At 35.3% G+C, this 23,297-nt stretch overlaps 1 protein-coding gene, 1 non-coding gene and 1 pseudogene across 2 annotated transcripts in view; 2 read left to right on the top strand and 1 right to left on the bottom strand.

Annotated features, from left to right (window-relative positions):
* The first annotated feature begins 2,533 nt into the window (after positions 1-2,533).
* On the top strand, positions 2,534-2,652 carry LOC112472984. Its single transcript, XR_003043874.1, has one exon. It is a non-coding gene; the product is annotated as a 5S ribosomal RNA (ribosomal RNA).
* A 7,209-nt stretch (positions 2,653-9,861) lies between these two features.
* ZMYM4 (zinc finger MYM-type containing 4) overlaps positions 9,862-23,297 on the top strand; it is a 143,183-nt gene continuing 129,747 nt past the window's right edge. The window contains exon 1 of the mRNA XM_006924252.3: positions 9,862-10,270. Coding sequence (XP_006924314.2) covers positions 10,232-10,270 — 39 coding nt within the window. The 5' untranslated portion in view covers positions 9,862-10,231. The remainder of the gene's footprint in view (positions 10,271-23,297) is intronic.
* On the bottom strand, positions 19,950-22,305 carry LOC112472921 (annotated as a pseudogene).

Raw genomic sequence — 23,297 nt, 5'->3', positions numbered from 1 at the left:
ACAAAAGAATAACTTCCTTGTACCCTTCCTCCACCAATCACCTCTCATAATCAAGTCTTCTCTTTTTCCTTTGATAAATTTAATAAAACTCATTAAATTACATTTTATGTATAAAAGATAACTTTCAAATAGTTGTTTATTTGAAGGTTAATATGGTATATTATGTGATATACATTGCATAATATGTTATAGAATATGTATTCATAATATAATGTATTATATAGTGGTTACACATTATATACCATTGTATAATGTATACCATCTAATATACCATATAATGGCATATTTATAACTATATTATATGTTATAATTAAATATACCATAATATGTTATAACATATTATTACATATTAATAGTATAATTATATATCATATATACCATTATAATTTGACATGTATCATTATATATTATGTACATCTGTTTTTATTGTTTATTATGTATTTTCATTGCTTAATAAATTTTTTTTTTCTTTAAAAATTGTTCGAGTGTCTTGCGTTTGGATATTGTGGTAAGCAGAATTCTAAGTTGGCTCCCAAGATTTCAATCCCTTGGTGTATACACTTTGTAGAATCTCCTCTCATTAAGGTATAGGTGGACTTGTAAATATGGTGGGATATAATTTTGTTGATTAGATCATCTTATATAGCAAAAGTGAGGACATTTTGGAGATATAATAATATCCCTAAACCATTGACTTTAAGGTAATCAAAAGGGAAATTATCCTGGGTGGGCCTGACCTAATTAGTTGGACTCTTTAAAAAGGGGTCTAGAGGTCAGAGATAGAAGTCATAGATATTTGAAGCACCAGAGATTCTCACCTGTTGGCCTTGAAAGGCCAACTGCTATGTCATAGAGACCATGTGACAGAAAATGGTGGGTGACCTCTAGGAGCGGAGGGCTTCAGTCCTATGACTAGAAAGAATAGAATTTAGCCAATAATCAGTAAACTTGGAAGAGGACCTTGAGCTTCAGATGAGATGGAAGTCCTGGCTGACATCTTGATTTCAGCTTAAGAGTAGAGCAGAAGACCCAACTAATTCATGCCCAGATTTCTGACATATAAAAATTATGCGGTAATAAATTTGTGCTGTTTTAATCCATTAAATTTCTGGTAATTCGTTATGCAGCAATAGAAAACTGGTACAGATGTGTATAAATTATCTATTGCCACAACAATTCTGTATATCAAACCACCTCAAAACTCAGTGGCTTAAAATAACTGTCGTTTATTATTGATCATGACTCTGTGAGTCACTTGGGCAGTTCTGTTGACCTGGGCTAAGCTAGGTTAATCTCACCTGGATTTGTTCATGAATCCATAGCCATGATTACGGATTAGGTTGGCTAGTCTAGAATGGTTTCAGTTGGGATGACTTGGCTCCTCTCCACATGGTCTCTGTCTTCCAGCAGGTTAACCTCTGTTTGTTCTTAGGGTAATGGCAAGATTAGAAAGAGGAAGAGAAAAGTGCTTACTTTTCCAGTTGCTATTGTGTCATTGGCTGAAGAAAGTCACACGAGAAGAGAAATGAAAATATATCTATAAAAAGACTTGTGAAAAAATGTTTTTAGTAGCTTTATTCATAAGAGTCAACAACCGGAAAAACCCAAATGTCCATCAGTAAGAGAAAGAATAAACAAATTGTGGCATGCTCACAAGATGGAATATTACTCAGCAATAAAAGAATGAACTACTGATACAAGCAACAACGTGAATGAACATCAAAAACATGTTGAGCCAAAAAAGTCAAACACAAAAAAATACAACTGAACAATTTCATTTGTATGAAGTTGAAGAACAGGTAAAACTAATCTGAGGTAATGGAAATCAAGATATGATTGTCTAAAGGGGATGGGAATTGAGCAGAAGGGGGCATGAGGGCACCTACTAGATTCATGGAAATGTGCTTTATCTGGATTGGGGTGGTGGTTACATGGGTATATAAATTTATCAAAACTCATTAAATTACGTATTTTAGATCTATGCATTTCACCATATCTAAATTTTACCTTAAAAAACAAATAAACAAACAAAAACTGATATACTGGAAAGAACATAAGCGTTGGTGTTTAAATGCCTTGGATTTGAATATCTTTTCTACTTCCTAGCTGTGTAAAGTCACATAATCTTGATAGACCTTAATTTTTTCATCTATAAAATGGGTAAGTTATTTGCCTCACTATTTTATTTTATTGTGGTAAATTTATTATTTTAACCATTTTAAGTGTACAGTTTTATAGTGTTAAGCACATTTATTATTGGGCAACCGTTACCATCGTCCATCTCCAGAACTTTTTCCTCTTCCTCAATTGAAACTTTGTATCTATTAAACACTAAATCTCCATTATCCTCTTCCCTCAACCTCTGACAACCATCCTTCTGCTTCCTGTTTCTGTGAATTGGACTATTCTAGATACTTTACGTAAATGGAATCATACAATATTTGTCCTTTTGTGATGAGCTTATTTCATATAGCATAATTCTTCAAGGTTCATCCATGCTGTACCAGGTGTCAAAACTTCCTTCTTTTTTTTAGTCTACGGTCATGCTACCCTGAACAAGCCCGATCCCGTCTGATCTCGGAAGCTAAGCAGGGTCAGGCTTGGTTAGTACTTGAATGGGAGACCACCTAGGAAGACCAGGTGCTGTAGGCACACACACACACACACACAAATAAGGGATTGTTAGCTGACAAGGTCCTTCAATATGTGAGGTCAACCAAGGGTTGCCTCGCCTAAAAAAAAAAAAAAAAACCTACCTTTTTAAAGGCTGAATAACATTCCATTGTATGGATATACTACATTTTGTTTATCCATTCATCTGTTGTTGGGCACTTAGGTTCCTTTCACCTTTTAGCTATTATGAATAATGCTACTATAAATATGGATATGCAAAATCTGTCCAAGTCTCTACTTTCACTTCTTTTGAATATATATCCAGAAGCAGATATGCTGATTCATATAGTAATTCTATGTTCAATTTTTTCAGGAATTGTCATACCCTTTTCCACAGTGGCTGCACCATTTGCATTCCCATCAACAATGCATATAGTTTTCAATTTCTCCACATTCTTACCAACATTTTTTATTTTCTGTTTTTGTTTTTTTTTTTCAATAGTAGCCATCTTAATGTGTGTGAAGTGGTGTCTTATTATGGCTTTGATTTGCATTTTCCTAATGACTAGTGATGTTGAGCATCTTTTCTTATGCTTATTGGCCTTTTGTATATCTTCATTGGAGAAACATCTATTCAAGCTCTTTGGTTGTTTTTTGTTGTTGATTTGTAGGAGTTCTTTATATATTCTAGATATCAATTCCTTATCAGATATATAATTTGAAAATATTTCATTTCTTTTTGTGGGTTGCCTTTTCACTCAGTGGTAGATACTCAAATATTTTTAATTTTGATGAAGTCCAATTTATCTATTTTTTCTTTTGTTCCCTATGCTTTTGATATCATATCCAAGAAATGGTTGCCAAATCCAATGTCATGAAGCTTTTCCTTTATGTTTTATTCTGAGAGTTTTATAGTTTCAGCTCTTATGTTTAGGTCTTTGATCCATTTTAAGCTAATTTTTGTATATCGTATAAGGTAAGGGTCCAAATTCATCCTTTTGCATGTAGATATCTAGTTTTCCCAACACTATTTGTTAAAAAGACTATTCTTTTCCCATTGAATGACCTCAATAAAGTCTTGTAGAAAACATTTTACCATATATGCAAGGGTTTTTGTCTGAGCCCTCTATTCTATTCCATTGGTCCATATGTTTGTCTTTATACCAGTACCACACTCTTTTGATTAATTTAGCTTTGTAATAAGTTTTCTGTCTTCCAGCTTTGCTCTTTTTCAGGATGGTTTTGGCTATTCGGGGTACCTTGAGATTCTGTAGGAATTTTAGGATGGATTATTCTAGTTCTGTAAAAAAAGTCATTGAGATTTTGATAAGAATTGCATTGACTCTATAGATCACTTTGGGTAGTATTGACATCTTAACAATATTAAGTCTTTCAATCTATAAACATGGGATCCATAAACATGTTTCCATTTCCCTATGTCTTTTTTCTCTTAGATTATTTTCTACTTTTCATCATTCACATGTTTAACCTCCTTGATTAATTTCTACATATTTATTGTATTTTGATGTTATTGCAAATAGAATTACTTTTGTAATTTCCTTTTCAGATTGTTCATTGCTGACATGTAGAAATGCAACTGATTTTTGTATGTTGACATTGTATCCTGCTACTGCGCTGAATTCATTTATTAGTTCTAACAGATTTTTTGTGGAATTTTTAGGGCTTTCTACAAATAAGATCATATTACCTGTGAACAGAGAAATTTTTACTACTTTCCTTTTAATTTGGATGCCATTTATTTCTTTTTCTTGCCTAATTGCTCTGTCTAGAACTTTCATTACCACATTGTGTATAAATGATGAAGGTGGGCATCCTTACCTTATTCCTGATTTTAGCAGAAAAGCTTTCAGTATTTCACTGTTGAGTACGATGTTTGCAGTTCGTTTTCATGTGTAATCTTTATTATGTTTAGATAGCGTCCCTCTATTCCTAGTTTGTTGATTTTTTTTTATTATAAATGGGTATTATATTTTGTCAATGTTTTTCTGCATTAATTGAGATGACTGTGTGTTTTTTTCCTTTAATTCTGGTAGTGTGATATATTACATTGATTGATTTTCATATGTTGAACCATCCTTGAATTCTAGGAATAAATTCCACTTGGTCATGTAAATAATCCTTTTAATATACTGCTGAATTTTGTTTGCTAGTATTTTGTTGAGAATTTTTACATCAGTGTTCATAAGGGATATAGGTACAATTTTCTTATGTATTTGTCTGGATTTAGTATCATGGTAATACGGACCTCTTGAATGGTTTAGTGAGTGTTCTCAACTCTTCAGTTTTTGGAAGAGTTTGAGCAGGATTAATGTTAATTCTGCAAAAGTTTGGTAGAATTCATCGGTGAATACATTTGATCCTGGGCTTTTCTTTTGGGGAGGTTTTTATTACTCATTCATTCTCTTTGCGAGTTAGGTTTCTTCAGATTTTCTATTTCTTCATTATTCTGTCTTGGTAGGTTATGTGTCTTTAGGAATTTATCCATTTCATCTAAGTTATCCAATTTTGTTGGTATATAATTATTCATAATAATATCTTATGATCCTTTTTAGTTTTGTAGACTTGGTAATGATGGCCCTATTTTCATTTCTGATTTTACTTATTTGAGTCTTCTCTTTTTTTCTTAGTCAATATAGCTGAAGTTTTGTAAATATTTTCAAAGAACCAATTCTTGGTTTTGTTGATTTTCTTTCCCTGGGTTTTGTGAAGATTAAGTAAAATAATGTGGTACCAATTCTTAAAGAAGAAATGCAAATGGTCAAAAGTCATATTTTAAAGAGTTCAGTTTCCTTAAATAATTCAAAGAAATTAAGTTAACAGTAAGTTACCATTAATTTATCAAGTCGGCATTGTTATAAACAGATCCCAACTGGAAGTCACCCCTTTGTATGTGGGTTTAGTTACTAGAAGGAGATACTTAGGGGAGCTATAGGGAAGTTTGTAATATTTTATATATTGATTTGGGAGCTGGTTTTATATTTTAAAAAATCATCAAACAATGGGAAGTTATTGGTGGGTTTTTTTGGCATAGAGTTATAGTTTTATAAGATGAAAAGAATTCCTAAATTGAATGGTGGTGATGGTTGCAGAACAATGTGAATGTGCTTAATGCCAATGAATTGTACTCTTAAAAATAACATAGTAAGTTTTATAGTATATATATTTTATATTTTTTAAATGAGTTATATATTTATAATTTGTGCACTTTCCTATATATGTTATATTTTAGTTATTTAAAAAAATGTAGTACCTAGTATGGGAGCTCGTAGTAAGCTGACACTGCTGGTGAAAGTGTAACTGATATCTTTCTGGAAGGCAATCTGGCGGCATGTATCAAAAGCCATCATCTTTGACCCAGCAATTCTAAATTGAGGAATTTATCCTAAGGAACTATTTAAGGTGTTTGCAAAGCTGTGTGCAAAAGGATATTTACTGTAATGTTATTTATTATAATGTTAATGTAAAAAAGAAAACTGGAAAACACCTCAATGTCCCATAAAAGGGAACTGGGAAAAATATATGTTATAGCCACACAATGGAATATATGAAGCAATCAAAAATGCTGTAAGGTAATCTTTATCAGCATGGTAATATGTTTATGCTACATTAAGTGAAAAAAGCAAGAGATAAATATGAAAGATATAAAAACCAAAAACAATTGCCAATGATCATCTACTTTGGTCAATAGAGATGTATTGGCTTTTAATTTTCTTCTTTATTTTCTTGTCTGTGTTTTAAATTTTCTTTAAGAAATATACTATTGCCTGCAAGTTATCAACTGGAAGAGAGTATTTGGCATACAGTAGATGCTCAAAAATGATAGTCCTTGTTTCTTCCTTTGGAAAAGTAATCACTGGTTGCTCATTACTTGTATTAGTTAGGGTTCCGCAGAAAAATATAACCAATAGGATGTGTGTATATGTAGAGAGGAATTAATTTTAAGGAATTGGCTCACATGATCATGGAGACTGGCAAGTCTAAAATCTGCAGGGTAAGTCAGCAGGCTGGAGACACAAGGAAGAGCCAATGTTGCAGTTCAAGTCTGTAGATCTCCTTGTCCAGTGATATCTACAAAGCTACTTCCCCCTGCATTTGCCAGCCTGTTCTCTTAGCTACATTCCTATATCTCCACAGGGTATGTGGGAACGTCTATATACATTCCATATCACACAGGAACAAAGGACCACTCACTTGCAGAGCTCCTTCCAAGACCTTGTATCTAATTTTGTATATGAAATTTTGTGTTCTATTTCTTCGAAAACCTCCTCCCAATCTCCATTACATAAGCCTCAAGACCCACAAAACTTGGATCCACCTCTCTGAGGGTGCAAATAGACACTCTGAAGAGCTAAAGGTAGGTCTTTTCTCTCTTCTCAACTACATTGGGCCATCACTTTTACTCATATGTGGCTGTTTGCTTGTTGGAGTGGGCATAACCCACATATCATCTCTCCTTGGAATTCTAAACAGAAGCAAAGCAAGAATGCTTTCTATTTTGAAGAGGTGGTGTGGGAAGATAGGGGTACGTGTCTCTCAATCACTGCCTTTCTTATCTCTCTCTTCCTTCTTCCCTCTACCCTTTAAGAGTCAGGCTTTTCTTTTTATTTCTCTATGTCACAGCTTCATGGCTTAGCTGTTCTAGATGGAAGGAGCATCTCCTCTGGAGTATGGAAGAAGTCTATGAGATACTTAACTATGTGCTGAACTTCGTAGGTTAAATAAAATTAAGGAAATTTAGTAAATTCTTTTTCTATCCATGACTCCTATTCCACTCTTGCCTGAGTAGGGGAGTAAATCTCAAAACTACACTACAAGCAAGGGTCTATAATAAAATACTATCTAAAGAAGAAAATTAAAATGAGTCAGTTTGATATTTGCAAAATATTATACCATTCTTTTTAAAGAGAAGTCATAAAACTGGATTTGTATGTAGAATATCCCATTTTAAGCGTTGACATATACTTCAAAAATTCAAAAAATTAAAAAAATATATATTTTTTATGGTGCTAGGAACCAAGAGTGGTTTAAGACAACCCACTTAACAGATGAGGAAACCGAGGCACAGAGCAAGTAACTTGACCAAGATCAGATAGCTATACCTGCTGCAAAACAAATACGTCTGTGGGACAGATTTATCTACAAGGTCACCAGTTTGCAACCTCCACTTTGATATATTTGAATAAGCCAGAAAAAAAATGTTGAATTCTGGGTCACCTTCTCTGTCGAAAGACCTTGGACTAGTCATTTAATTGCTATAAACCCTCTATGAAATTAGGATAATATGATTAACTTTAACAAGCTCACCAAGTGTTGCTTTTCTCTTTTCTCCCTCCCCCATATAGATGACTGTGCTGAACACTCATGGTATGTTTGTATATTATCTGGACTGCACAAATCCTGCCCATTGTTCAATTCCCAATATATTCTCAATATCTCTAGGAACAGTCTAATAATAGGAGACAGCCTTATGCTAGGGGTCAAGATGCTTGTTTTAGCCCTGATTCTGTTACTAATCCTTTGGGTGATCTCAAGCAAGTCACATCCTTCTGGGCCTCAGTGGCTCCATCTTTAAAATGTGGAGTTGAATGAAATTTGTCTTCAAACCGTGTTCTGAAAAATGCAACATTTCTCTAATGGCAGGAAGGGGCATGAAAAGAAGCTAGAGGAAAAGGGGAGGTTGGGTGAGCAGGCTTATGAGTTCCCAATTTCCACTTCAAATTTGGCAACTTCATTTTAAGTCATCAGATTTTATTAGAAGGGAGTATTCCATTACCAATAAACCCCACACTCCCTGGAACTATCTTTTCTTGGCTTCTCTTTTTATTTCCTTCTGGTCTTGAACATGGAACTCTGATATGTTTGTAAAATTCTGGCTGAAATACGTTTTTTTTGTGTGTGTGGTTCTCTCTTCTTTCTTATCCAGGAAAATAAAGATGACCAGGCCTAAGCAAGGACCAGCATGGAAATTTCTAGCAATTTCACAGGTACTTTTCAGCAAAATGTGATGGATTAAGAAAGTTGTTTCAAAATAGCTACCCGGTGATACGCAAAAGTTAAGGGGAGGTACAGAAGTTCACATCTCATTATCCTGTGATTTTAGGAGTTGCTTTTGAATTTTTTCTTTTTTTGTCCAGGTGAATGATCTCCAGGGGTACCTTCTTTGAACTTCCTATATGATTCCCCTAAGCTAGCATCATGAACTCCATTAGGGCAATTTTGTCCACCTGAGGATAGGGGACTGAAATGGATAAAGGACTGAAATGGATAAAGAGGAATGAAACAAGTCCACATTCTCTTCAGCCATCCTCAGCTTTGGTTTCAGAGCAAGATATACCCAAATCTAAATCCCAGGTGTCTGTTTAGAGATCAAGGTGCTTCTCCTTCAAGTCAGATTCTCAAAGCTCCTTCAATGGAGGTCAATAAGGACACAAAATATCTGCAAATCATCACACATCTTCTGAGAATTATTATAATTTTCTTAAAATATCATGGAACTTTCATTTTTAATCTTCTATTTTAAAACAAATTTATCTCTTGCTTTGAAGACAGCTTGGTGCATGAAAAAGCCTGGATAAATGTAACTCGTCAAATCTTGACTTTAATTTCACACCAACTTCCAGGTGCACTGGGGCAAATTACTTCCCTTGACTAGGCTGCAATTTTACCATTGGGAGCACTGGAGTAGATGGTTCCTAAGATCCTTCTCGATTTAGAAATTCTAAGGACAAATTACTATTGAGGAAATTATCTCCAGTTGTTGGTTCAGTCTTCAAAGTCACCAAAGGATCTGACTTTAAGGTTAGGCTATCAGAGTTGGCTCTTAATGTTCTATGTCCTGTGCTTCAGATCAAGCTGTCTAAAGGCAAGTCTCCTCAAGATGTCTGGCTGTTCTCTCATCGGTTGGGATTCTTCACGTCCAGAGGTCCACTGAGAACTTCAGCTCACCACCATTTTCTCTTTACAATGGTTATCTCCGCAGTCAGGTGTAAGATGGTGATCTGGAACCATCAATGACATTTCACCCAATTCTCCAGACAGCTCTTTCATTAATTTCTTTTATTCTTCCTTCATCCCTGCGTCATGGTCCCTTTAAGGCAGCGGCCATAGTTGAGTGGTGGGAGCAGCTGCTGGCAGCAAAGAGACTTGCAGGATTTGGCCTACCCTGGGCCACTTACCGCGCACGCTCCGGACCGGGGGCTTGGTGGGAAAGGAAGGAGGGGCTTAAGGTGCGCCTGCGCATCAGGGACGCGCGCAAGGGGCTGGTTTACTGATCCCTTTAAGAAACCGCAGGCGGAGGAATTTCTCTGAGAGAAAATAATCCTACTCACGGGGCCCCTTGGAGGCCATTAACCCCCCGAGTCCCAGCCCCCACTTTCCCCTGGTAGGCGCTACCGCCCACGCACGCACCCGTGGGATCTCAAGATCTCCGACCCGGCGCGCGGCATCCGCCCCCTCCCCACTTTCAGTTCCAGGCCCGGCCGGGTCCCGGGAAGCTACCGCGAGGCGGCCGTGCCTGCTGTGTGGGCGGGGGACGGGGGCCCGAGAGGTTCCGCCGCCACCGCGCCGGGAGCCGCAGCGGTTCCAAGCGGGGCCCAACATGGCGGAGAGAGAGGTGGAGTCCGGCCCCCGAAAGAGGGTAGGTGAGGTGAGGCAAAACTCGGGCGGCGGGGGGCGGGGCGGGGGCCGCGTCCCGGGGCCGAGAATGGGCCAAGCGCAAGCTCGTGGAGGGGTCGCCGAGTACCGGTTGGGGAATGGTTGCTGGCAGGACTAAGGCAACGTTGGGTCTGGAGCGCGCTGGAGAGTGGTCCTTCGGCAGGTGGGACAAAGATTTGCTGTTGGTTGGGAGGGGGAGGGGCGGGGGCTGTTGTTTGCTTTAAAAATTTTTTCCAGCACTGGGGGTGGGTTAGTTGGGCCAGTGGAGGGATGGTGTCAGATTCTTAAGAGAATCTTTAGTAAATCAGTCTCGAAGTTTAACTGGGGAGAGGTCCGGTGGGGGGTGGTGGTGGCGGGAATAAGTCGTGAAGGGGTCTCATGAGGGATAATCAAGAGGGTTCGTCAGTAACACCATCGCGAATTAATTTTCCTGCCTCCTTTACTCTTCCTCCCCCTATAACCGTTATCTAGACCAAGGTGGAGGTGGTGCTCTCTTACCTGTGAAGAAGTGGGGTCTTTGGCATGTCCTGATATAGGAGAAAGCTTTTGGCAACTATAAATGCCATGTTCTAGTCTACTTTCTTTTCCAACAATTAAGAACGTGGAAGAGTATGACAAGTTTTGTCATCACAGGGATGTGTCCAACCAACCTGCAGAGGTGAAGCCAATTCTATATAGCAGTTGTTGAGTGCTTTTTAAAGTTTGTCTTGAAACTTTTATTTAATTCTGGATGATTTTTTTTCAGATGGAGAACAATACTGTATTATCGATTGAGCAGGATTTTTCAGACTTTTGCTTTCTTTCCCCCATAACATGTTTAGCAGTGAGTTTCCTATCAGGATTCTTCTCTTTGGGAATGATCTCAAAATGATCAAATTAGTGTTAAGCCAACCATGTAAAAAATTTCTTAAGCTTTATTGAGAATGCCCTTTCGAATTAGCATACAATTGGCAATCTCATAATGATATTACAATTGACATTTTTATTATTATGTGCCTGGCATTGTGCTTTATAGGAAGAGTTTAACATTAACTCCACATAAAACCCATTTTGCAGATGAGGTAATGTAGGCATAGAGGGGTTAAGTAATGAAGAGAATATAGTTAAGATATCAAGCTGGGATTTCCATCCAGGTTTGTTCCAACTACATTGCTTGTGTTGGATGCCACATAGGAGTTTCTTTAATCTGTGTTTCTCGCATTAAAAGCTTAAATTATGAATAACCAAAAAAGTGTCAGGTAGTATTTTTTTAAACAATTTATTAGGAAAATATTTTTAACTACACAGTGAAATTGAAAAATTTACAGAGAGCATTTATATACCCCATGACCTAGATTTACCATTAACATTGCGTATTTATCCATATAGCTATCCCTTTATTCATTCGTTGGTTATCTTAATGCATTTCATCGTATTTTGAGCAATTAAAATTTAATATTGATAGGTTTATGTTTTAGATCCTCATGCACTAGTCATAAATAAAACAAGTTAAGATGTATGATATTATGTTCAGATCGTTCATTTAATATAAATATTGGGTATGGAATGCATATGTTTTGAAATTAAAAATTTTTCTTCAAGCTGGGGTTTTAAACTGGATCATCAATATGCTTGAGTAAAGGTGTATGGGATATGGTCAACCAATTAAAATATATAGGGTAAATTACTTCAGATATGTAAAGTTCATTCAGGTAGATCTCGGAATCCAGCTGCTAATGCTGTTTTCATTCTCCTTGTAAGAGAATGTTCTAGAAAACATCTATGGACTTTGGTAACAAATTCAACTAGATTTAAATACATTCTTTCTCTTTTAGTACATTTAAAAGGTGCCATATTGGTAGCTGTCTAAACTTTTAACAATTTTTTTTTAACACCATGAAATACAGCACTTGTACAGGTTTCCCCATTATTTTACTAGTTTCATTGTGGTGGAATGCTACATTCAGTATCTTTTGGGCTTCATAGTTCATGTTGTTTTTGATATTTGGCTAGAATGCTCAGTATGGTTGTCCTAAATGATACACTTGGTACATGTTTGCTTTTTCTCTTTGTGTGTGTGTGCATGCGATAAACTCCATGTGGATTTCATTTGTGTACTCCAAGCAGATTAGCGGAGACTATACAGTATCATATCTTTTAAAATAATGTGACTGTTTGCCTTGAGGTAGTTAAACAAACTACATACGCCTAGATAATAACTTTAGGTTATTTAATCTGAAATTGCACATTTAACATGATATTGTATTTATGACGTTTACCGCCTTTGACTTTTATAATCACGTCACAAAAAGTTGTTGAGGAAATATGCTAGTTGACTAACTGTATACTAGGCATTGTGCTGTTGTTTATGACCATTTAGGATAATACATTCTGGCTTTCCTGCTAAATTGTGAATTCCTTTGGGGTAAAGCCCATTTCATTGCTTTTTGCATCTCTATGACCTCCACACAATAGGAACTCAAAAGACTTACATTGATTTTTGGTAAGAAAGCTTTACCTGTTAGAGTAGAGGCTCTATGGCTTGGTTACCAAGTTATTTGCTTTGTAATTTAGAAGCTTCTGTAAATCTTTCTTAACATCCACTATATACCAAAGTTCTTTGGCTCCAGATTTAGGGATCTTCCGATTGTTCTGTTATGGTTAGGTGGAAAAGTATATTTTAACACCATTGGATTAACAATCTTAAAGTGCTTTCTAGGCCTGCCTGATGTCTTATTTTCATGCTTGTGGACAATTAGAATAGTAGGTATTAATTAGATAGGATTAATTTCTTTTCAGACCATTTCTGTATGCCAGTCTCAATTTGTGAACTTGGGGAAGCAGAATATGTGGTGGGTGTCAGAACTATATGCATCAGCCATCTCTGCTGTAGAAAGAGCCAAGTTCATATGAAGGCCAGTATTAAAAACACATTCTCTCTCTTACTTTAAAGTCAGGATATTTTTGAAATATTATGAATTTTTTAATATTGTAAAATTTTTTTTGGAAAATGTTTTAAAATTCATTAGGTAGGTTTATTGCAAGTGGTAGAATTATTTTATGCTTGGAGATCATAATAAACATAAAATATTCTAACTAAATCTGGTGGCCATATTTTCTTGTGAAATCCTTATCTTTTCAGTTTACATAGAAAATAATAACCTTTGTAAATGTATGTTATTACGTGGTCTGGTAAGTTGTGTCCATTTTCGTATTTAAACTTCTTTGTATATTTGAGGTATATATGTTTGGTGTGCTTAAAAGAAAGATAAAGCACATTTATAAATATTATGCTTCCATTTTTGTAAGAAGAAACTGTCCTTTCTCCACTTTCTACATGTGTCTATAGGGGTATGTGTATGAACTTGGAGAAAGTTGTGCAGGATACACCATTAACTACCTTCAGGGGGTGGGGATGAGAAAGGAAATAGAGAATAAGCGGGAAATTTTTGTAAAATGGAAAAATATTTGTGGTATGATAGTAGATGAAAATGTAGACTATACAGTGTTATTTATATTGTAAATATGTAAAAATAGAAAATAACATGAAAATGAAACTGATTTTATTATGTGATGAGATTGTGGAGTTTTGGATTTCTGTCGTCTAATATTTTATAATATTTGCTAAAGGTTGATTCCTCATAATGAATTTTTTTATCTTTTATCTTTTTGCTAAATGTGTTACTTAAAAACATGGTGGTACATATTAAAAATATTTGCAGGTCATGTGTACACAATGTAAATCATCTGCTTTAAGAATATATTGGCTCTTTATATAGAGAGCATTTGAAAAGACCATTTGAAAAGGCACAGATTTTTTTTTCCTCGAGGTTGTAATATAATAGGCTAAACCAAGGTCGAGTACTACTTGAAAAATTTACTATTTGATAAATAGTATGAGTTGGAATTCATTATAATATGTAATACAATAATTACTGTGTATTTCGTTATATATAATCTCTAATTGTATATACTTATATGTAATACGTTAGTGTATAATATAATTATGAAATAATTACATAACATGTCATATACACATAATATATATAACATGTAATATATAATAATAGTATAGGTCCAGAATTAGTTATCTGGAATTTTTGGTGGTTAAAATAAATTGTATTATATTTAAATCAAATTGATGTAAATTACTTCTCAAGCACCAAATTAACTTTTTGCCTAAGAAATATTCTCATTTGAAATAACCTTAAAACATATCTTTATAACTTAAAGGTTTATTTTTAAGAAAATATACACTAGATATTTGAAATTTAAGATTGATTTTAAAGATAAAGTTTGTGCTTCCTTTGAAAACGGAATGATTTTCTTGTTAAGAAAATATAAGCAGGAAAATGTAAAATTGCAATTTCTACAGATATTTAGAAGATATTTTTGAATTCTACATCAGGGAACCAACCACTATTTAATGAAGACTACCATTTCCTTGAAATATTTTGATTAGTTTACTATGAGTTAAATGTATGTAATTATTTTACCAAAGGGAAGAGAAAGGAGGGCATTGTATACTATTGTAATACCATAGTATTAGGTTGAGCCGTACAAAATCACTAATATTTGACTATTTGAACTACAAAAATGCATATGGCTCAATATAATAATAAGGGCTTGGGCTTTTCAAAGTCAGGTTATGGTACAGTCTCTGGTATTTAGCAATACTGAGATAGTAATACCTCCACCTATTTTCTTATGCTTAGGGAATAGATAGAATGTTATTTTAATTTCATTCTTACTATCTTTCTGGCTTCCCAGAAGCTTAGCTAGCTGCCTTCTTGCCTTTGACTAAAGATAGTACCTCAGCAAACTTTTTCTATCCAACATATAGACTGCCCACTAAAATAAGCTTTTTGAGGTCAAGGATCATATGTGTTCATATTTCTTTATGTCTCCCAACATATGGTGTTATAAATTTAAATGTGTGTGTGTGTGTATTCACATACTACATATTTATAGGCAAAAATTAAAAAAATTATGTTTCATTTGGAATATATGAATTTCTATACACTAGAAATATAGAATATAAAATTGGTGCAACAAAACCCCATATTTCTGTTACCTAGCTTTAACAGCTAAACAGTTATCAACATTTTGCCACATTCTTGTCTCATCTAACATTTTTCCCTTTTTTTTTTTTGTTGAAATAATTTCAAAGAAATCTCAGGTGTCTCATCTATAAATATTTCTGTATGTATTTCTAACTTAAGAGTTTTAAAGAATACAAGCATAAAACTGTTAACACCTAACAAAATTAAGAGTTTTTTAATCCAATCTGTGTTCAGATTTCTGATTCTTTAAATATCTTTTTACAGTTGGCTTGTTTAAATCATTATCCAAATAAGATTTACCATTTCATTTGGTATATATGTCTCTTAGTTTCTCTTTAACCATTCCTCTCCCTATCCTACACCTCTTGCAGTTTTTCTCATGCTATTTATTTATTTTTGAAAAAACTGTCATTTGTCCAGGAGAATGTCCTACATTCTGGATTTGGCTGATGAGTCCTTGTGTTTAATACGTTCAATTACCCTTCATATTTCCCACAAATTAGTAGTTAGATCTAGAGCATTGGTTCTCAACTCTGTTTGAAACTTTAGAATTACTTGCAGAGCTTTTGAAATATCCTGATTTTTATCACATTTCAGATCAATTAAATCAGAATTTATGGGGTGTATTGTAGACATCAGTAGTTAAAAAAAATTTCCCAAGTCATTTCAGTCTGTAGCTAAGGTTGAAAACTTCAATTGGTAGAGCTTGATGAGATTTAGGTTCAGTTTCTTAAGAAAGAAAAATTCATAAATAGTGATTGTATATAATTTGTTTCTAATCAGACAGTTTTAAAAATTAAAGGATTTGTTATTTAATAATTACATTGGGATAATAACCAAAAACTGGGACTGTCCTGGATAAATTAGGGTGTATAGTCATCTTATTAGATGATGCTATGAATTCTTGTTGCACCATTCCTCTTTCCTTCCTCCCTTCCTCCTTTCCTTTTCTGCTTTCTATCTCTTCCTTTCTTTCGCCCTACCGCCCGCCCCCGCCCCCACCGCCAATAATAGCTATCCTAGTGGCTGCAAAAGTGGTATCTCATTGTGGTTTTGATTTGTATTTCTTAATGACTAATGGTGTTGAGTATGTTTTCTTGTGCTTATTGGCCATTTGTACATTTCCTTTGAGAAATGTCTATTTAAATCCTTTGCCCAGTTTTTAATTGGATAGTTTGTTATTTTGTTGTAGGAATTCTTTATATATTCTGAATGTCAAACTCTTATCAGATATGTGATTTGCAAATATTTTCTCCCATCCTATGGGCTGTCTTTTCACTCTCAATAATGTCCTCTGATCCTTAAGTTCTCAGTTTTGGTAACGTCCAATTTATATTTTCTTTTTTGTAGCTTGTGCTTTTGTTGACATATTTAAGAAACCATTGCCAAATCCAGGATCAGGTAGTTTTTCCCATATGTTTTTTTCTAAGAGTTTTATAGTTTAGCTCTTTAGTTTAGGTCTTTAATCTACATTAAGTTAATTTTTGTTTATGGTATGGTATAATGTAAGTGTGTAATTTTGTTCTTTTGTATGTGAATATCGTGTGTCTTTAATTTCTCCATTGAGTGATCTTGGCACCCTTGTCAGAAATCAGTTCTTTTGTATTAATCAGCTTGGGCTGCTGTAAGAAAACATCATAGATGGGGTAACTTTAACCACAAGAACTTATTTCTTACAGTTCTAGAGGCTGGGAAGTCTACGATCAAGGTGCTGGCAATATAGATTTCATTGCAAGGCCTTTTCTCATGATCTCTGTGTGTGCTCAGATATCGAACAAGCTCTCTGGTGTCTCTTTATAAACACGCTAATCCCATCATGACATTCCTACCCTCAAAGTTTTATCAAACACTAATTATCTCCCAAAGGTCTTATCTCCAAGTATCATAACATTTGAGTTTTTAGGCTTCAACATAGGAATTTGGGGGACACAAGCATTCAGTTCATCGTGGCCTATGTAAGGACTTATTTCTGGACTCTCAATTCTGTTCCATTGGTTTGTATGTCTTGTGCCAGTACTACACTGTTTTGATTATTGTAGCTTTATAAGAAGTTTGAAATCGGAAAATGTGAGTCCTTCAACTTTGTTTTTCTTTCTCAAGATTGTTTTGAGTATTTGGGGTCTCTTAAAATTCCATGTGAAATTTAAGATGATTTTTTCCTTTTTTGCAAAAAATGCCATTGAGATTTTGATAGAGAGTGAATTAAATTTGTGAATCCCTTGGTTCATGTTATCATCCTGACACTGTTAAGTCTTCCAATCAGTGATGTCTTTCTATTTAGGTCTTTAATTTCTTTTAGCAATGTTTTGTGCAAGTCTCTCAATGTACACGTCTTGCAACTCTTTGGTTAAATTTTTCATAAGTATCACATTAATGAATGAAGGAATAAAAACCACATGATCATCTCAGTTGATGTAGAAAAAGCATTTGAAAACCCTTTTATTATAAACTAGGAATAGAAGGTAGTTTTCTCAATGTGATAAAAGCTGTATATGAAAAATCAACATCATATTTGATGATGAAAGACTGAAAACTTTCCTCTTAGTTCAACAATATGACAAGGATGCCATCTTTTGGCACTGCTGTTCAATATAGTATTTAAAGTGCTAGTCAGAGCAGTTAGGCAAGAAAGAAATAATAGGCATCCAAATTGGAAAGAAAGAAGTAAAACCATCTCTATTTACTGATGACATGATCACATATGTAGAAAATGCTAGAAATCCACCTCAAACAAAAAAAAACAAATCCTGTGACAATAACAAACTCAGCAAAGTTCAGGATAAAAAAATAGAAAAATCATTTGTATTCCTATACACTAGCAATGAACAATCCCAAAAAGAAATCAAGAAAATGATTTCATTTATGTTAACATCAAAAATAATAAAATACTTTGGCACCTGTATCTTTTTGATTCAACTCCAATAATCCTTGAAAATTTCTTCTATTCTTGGCCAAAAAGATGTACTTAGGCTCATCCTATACATTACTGTCTCAGACTTGGCTTTAACTCCAAGAAGCCCTGGTACCTTTCATTGAGAAGTGGTAGTTAGAGACTACAGTCTGAACTCAAGCAAGCTTTTTGAGGTTAGTCATTTTGAGATGGTATCATTTGTATTTCTCATTTCTTCCTCACACATCTGCCTTTTCCTTTTGTTTTGCCACTGAAATTCTCTTTAAGATTACTGAAATGACTTAATAATCATTAAATCTAATGGATGCTTTTCAGAGCAGTTCTTATTTGATCTTTCTTAGACATCTGACCTTTATTGCCCATTTTCTTCTTGAAACTTTTCTCTTATTTATAAGATGGTATTCTTATTGTTTTCTTGAATTGCTTTTTATAGGTCATCTTTGACTCTGCATGCCCAATAGTTATTATTTCTTTGGCCTGTATTATTCTTGAGTAATCTCTGCTACAGTAGTAGTTTTAAACACCACTCATTAAGTACATTATGTGATTTCCTTTCTACTTCTTTGCTTCTTTTTTTTGTCTCTCAAACTCAAAACCTGTGTTTGCAAATGTATGCTTTGCTTGTATTTTGCTCTCTTAACAAGTATTGCTAATTCAATATGCTTAAAATGGAACTTCTTTTTTAAAAAAAATTTTTAACTGAACTCTATTCCCTTGGTAAGTTATTGCTTTCTCAGATAGTGCCCCATTACTTCTATACCTGTTTTTCTTCTTGTAGTCTCTTATAATTATTGTCTTCTAGTCACCCAAGTTAGAAACCTCTGAGTCATCTTTCCTTTCTCTTTTTAATCTAATTTTAATTTTTAATGCAGTTTTAAGTCTCTTTGAGATTACTTCAGATATAATTTTAACTATTTCTACGGCCACCGCCCTAGTTCTGGTACTCATTTTGCTTGTTTTGTCTTACTTTCTTTTAAAACTCTTTTCCCTCCCCCTTTTCTATTTCTCTACCCCATTTATTTTATACATTTGGAGACTGCTTTATATTCGGAAATGAAAATCTGTTCATCTGTTTGGCTCCCTTAATACTAATGTAGTTCCCCAAGATAGGTGTTGTTTGTATTCTCTCCCTTTGGCAAGAGGCAGGTTGCCTCACATCTCTGATTGTCCTAGAAATTTACTTTACCTTCATGGGAGAGTTTCTTTCTGATTATCTTGTTACTGTTGTGCTAGCTTTGTTGGTTCCTTTGGGCCCTGCATCTCCAATGTGGAGACAGAATCTTTGTGTAATTCCACCCAGCACAACTGAGACCAGGCGGTGACTTTTAAACAAGACTTTATTAAAAGTTTAGTACAATAGGAAGGAATTATAAAACAAATATAATTGACTGTTACATATGGATGATCAAGGAGAAATGGGCAACATTTCAGCCTGTCTTCTCGTAAGCAGAGGACATCTTTTATTTGGAACCAAGAAGCAGGTTGAAATCTGGGGGAAAGAACTAATTTTTCCCCCTTCTAATGACCTACCATCTGACATAATTTGTTGGGTTTATTTTTGCTGACTAACATTGGAATATTGGTTCAATTCAGGAGATTGTCTTCTTCCTTCAGAGATGTATTGTTACTCTTTGGCTCCAATAGAGCAAGTAGACCAACCTCAGTAGAGAAGTGTTTTTTTTTTTTTTTTTTTTGTTTTTGTTTTTATTTTTTTTAATAATCACAAATTGCCAACAGTACTTTATTTTTTCTTTTCAACATCTTGTTCTGCTTCCTTGGCCCTTTTTTCCTGGATGCCAAAGAGCTGGGCATTGGCACGGGCCACGCGAAGACTGGCAAATGCCCTGAAGTTCTTCTCCTCCTCTGTGATAACCCTGGCTTTCTCCTTCTTGTAGACATTCTGTATGGGCATGATTGGTCCTGTCAGCTGGGTAGCCAATCAGGAGAGCTGTCTCCAATCTGGGGGAGCTGAGGGCTTCTTGGGGAAGAGGATGAGCTTGGAGCGGTACTCATTCAGGTGCTGCACGTTAGCCTGCAGGGACTCCGTCGACTTGTTTCGCCTCCTCGGATCCACCGAGATCCCAACAGTCCGGGCCACCCTCAACTCCTCCAAACTGAAGCCCCTGCTGGCTTGCACTTTGGCATGGTACCTCACTGTGGGGCATCCGGATGGGTCAGGATGCAGGGCGCGGGGCGATGTGGTGCGCTTTGCCTCCTAGACCTTGTGTCTGTAGATCTTCTGTGCTGGTTGGTTAAACCATGTGGCCACACGCCGCTGCCAGTCCTTGTGGAAGTGGAGCTTCAGGATCGTGCTATTTCGGCTGGGCACCATGGCTGCTCCCTACAGGCCTCTTCCGTGAGAGAATGGCCACCGGAAAGAGATTTTTATTATTTTTTTTTCATTCTACAGGTATTTAGGACATTTATCAGGCATGGTTTTAGGTGCTGGAGAAACAGTAATAACAGGAAAGGCGAGGTTCATGTTAATGGTAGGGGCAAGATAGAGAATAAACAAGAAATAGGTAAAGTAGTTTCAGATAGTCAAAATAAGATAGCATAGGATAATGTGATAGTGAGTGGAGTAGAAAGAGACAGATACTTCTCTTAGAAAACAGTTTGTGGTTTTAAAATATGATTTCTTTAAAAGATTCCTTGAGCTCCTGTGTACAAGATGAACTTCAGGGAGCAAGATGGGAAACAGGGTCAGTTAGGCTACTGGTGTAATCCTTGTGTGAAAGTAATCATAGTTTGGAGTAGGTAGAGATAGTGAGAATTGGTTGTGATATATTTTGGAGGCGGAGTTGGTAGGACTTATTTGATGACTAGGGAAATAAAGAACTCTGCTGACCCATAGGTTTTCACCTTGAAAAACTAGATAGTTGGTGGCACATAAACTGAGATGGGAAAACTAGGAAAGGATTCACATAGAAATGGGGATGAAGGAGTAAACTATTATTTCCTTACTTGAGATTACTCTCCTTACAAGTTCAGTGTAAAGTCTAGATTGGAGTTTCTCACCTCGGTACTGTTGACTGGATAGTGGAATATCTGGACTGGATAATTCTTTGTTGGGGCTGAGGAGAGTTGTCCTATGCTTTGTGGATGTTTATTAGCATACTTGCCCTCCATCAACTACATGCCAGTAGCACTGGCTCTCTATTTGTTACAACTAAAACTATTTCCAGACATTGCCACATGTTTCTGGGGTGGTGGGTGCGGCAAATTTGCCCTCAATCTAGACCAACGATCTAGACATTTTTACCATATATCCTAAAGACCTGTCTAGAGTTTTGACAAATGCATATAATTCTGTAATTACAGTAAAGATACAGAACAGTTCCATCACCCCCTCCACATTCCTTCATGCCCATTAATAGTTAGCCTTTCCCTTACCTCTAGCCCTTGATGTTTTCTAATCTATAATCTTGCCTTTTCAGAAATTTATATAAATGATGTCATATAGTATGCAGGCTTTCGAGTTTTGCTTCTTTTACTTAGTATAATGCGTTTTGATATTCATCCATGTTTTTGGCATTTATTGGTGACCAATCTTCCATTTTATAGATGTACCACAATTTGTTTATCTACTTGCCAGTTTAAAGATAATTGTGTTGTTTCTAGTTTTTTTGGCGATTACGAATAAAGTTTTTATAGACATTTGCCTATAGATGTTTTTCAGACATACTATATTTTAGCAAGAACGTACTACCTTTAACAGTTTCCTAACAAAAGGAGGAAAAAGCTTCATTCTCAAGAAGGAATTAATAAAAAGAAAGAACTTATTATGCTGGATATAATTTCTTTATACATGTTTGTTCAAATTCAACTCCACAATGAATATGAGGCAGATATATATGAAAAAAGATGAAAAGAAATAAGGATCCTGATAGAGGAAAATAGAGATGATCATTTTAATGTTGTGATTGATCATAGAGTATGATTAGTTAAGTATGTCCCATTATTGAAATGGAGCAAACATTACTGCATCTGAAGAAACAGCATTGTATAGTACCCATTCTAAAAGTAATTTCAGATGTGAATCTTCATTATGAGACAGAGTAATGTAATGAGCAATGTCTTTAGTAGCATTTTCTTTCTTTCTTTTTTTTTTTTACAGTAGGAAAAAAAAGCTTTATTAGAAGGTAAAGTGCACTTCCAGAAGTGGAAGTGAGCCTGAGCAAGAGAAGCATGGCTGAAAAGGCCTGGTAACAAAGCCTTTGGGGTTTTTATCCTTATTTGCTGTGGGTGGTTACTTTTCTTAGAGAAGTGGGCTTCCTTGATTGACAACTAAGATTGACAGGACTCAGTGATTCATCATTTTGCTTTCTGCGTATGTTTGTTCCCAGAATTCAGTCTTTTATAATGATATTAATGATCTTCTGGGCATGCATTTTTTTTTTATAACCAAAAAAGCAGTCTGAATTTCTTTCCTGTAGGTTTTTACATAAACATGTTTTCATTTCCTTTGGGTAAATAATTAGGAGTGGTATTGCTGGGTCATATTAGTATATGTTTTCTTACATTCTGTTTTGAGACTTAATATTTTGGATACAAATCTTTATTAGATATGTATTTTACAAATATTTTCTTCTAGTCTATGGCTCATCTTCATTTTCTTAACAGTGGTTTTCAAATAGCAGAGATTGAGATTGAGGCTGGTAAATACACACTGATACATAGACACAAATTTAATTTTGTGAGAGTCAGAAGACAGATAACTGCAGAGGACCCAGGGGAAAAAATACCATGGTATATTTGTTTTTAATTGGCAGTATGCTTCAGAATCCCCTGGGGGAATTCCAACCTTCTCTCCCCGCTCCTTCCTTTACAATACACAAATGTCGAGCCTCAGTCCTAGAACTTCTGAAATGGACTATGGGGGAGAAGGTGGAGGATTGCAGAGTAGGAACCAATGTCATGTAAAATTTGGCCCTGGTTTTTGTTTCCTTATCAATAAAATGCAAGTGAAGACACTGTCTCTTTGTAGGTTTCAGTAGATTAGTGCACATGAAATACCTAGCATAGACTAGGTGGAATTTCTAGAAGCAGGGGAAAGA

The sequence above is a fragment of the Pteropus alecto genome, unplaced genomic scaffold, assembly GCF_000325575.1.
Source record: "Pteropus alecto unplaced genomic scaffold, ASM32557v1 scaffold39, whole genome shotgun sequence".
Lineage (NCBI taxonomy): Eukaryota > Metazoa > Chordata > Mammalia > Chiroptera > Pteropodidae > Pteropus > Pteropus alecto.
This window is presented reverse-complemented; position numbering and strand designations above follow the sequence as displayed.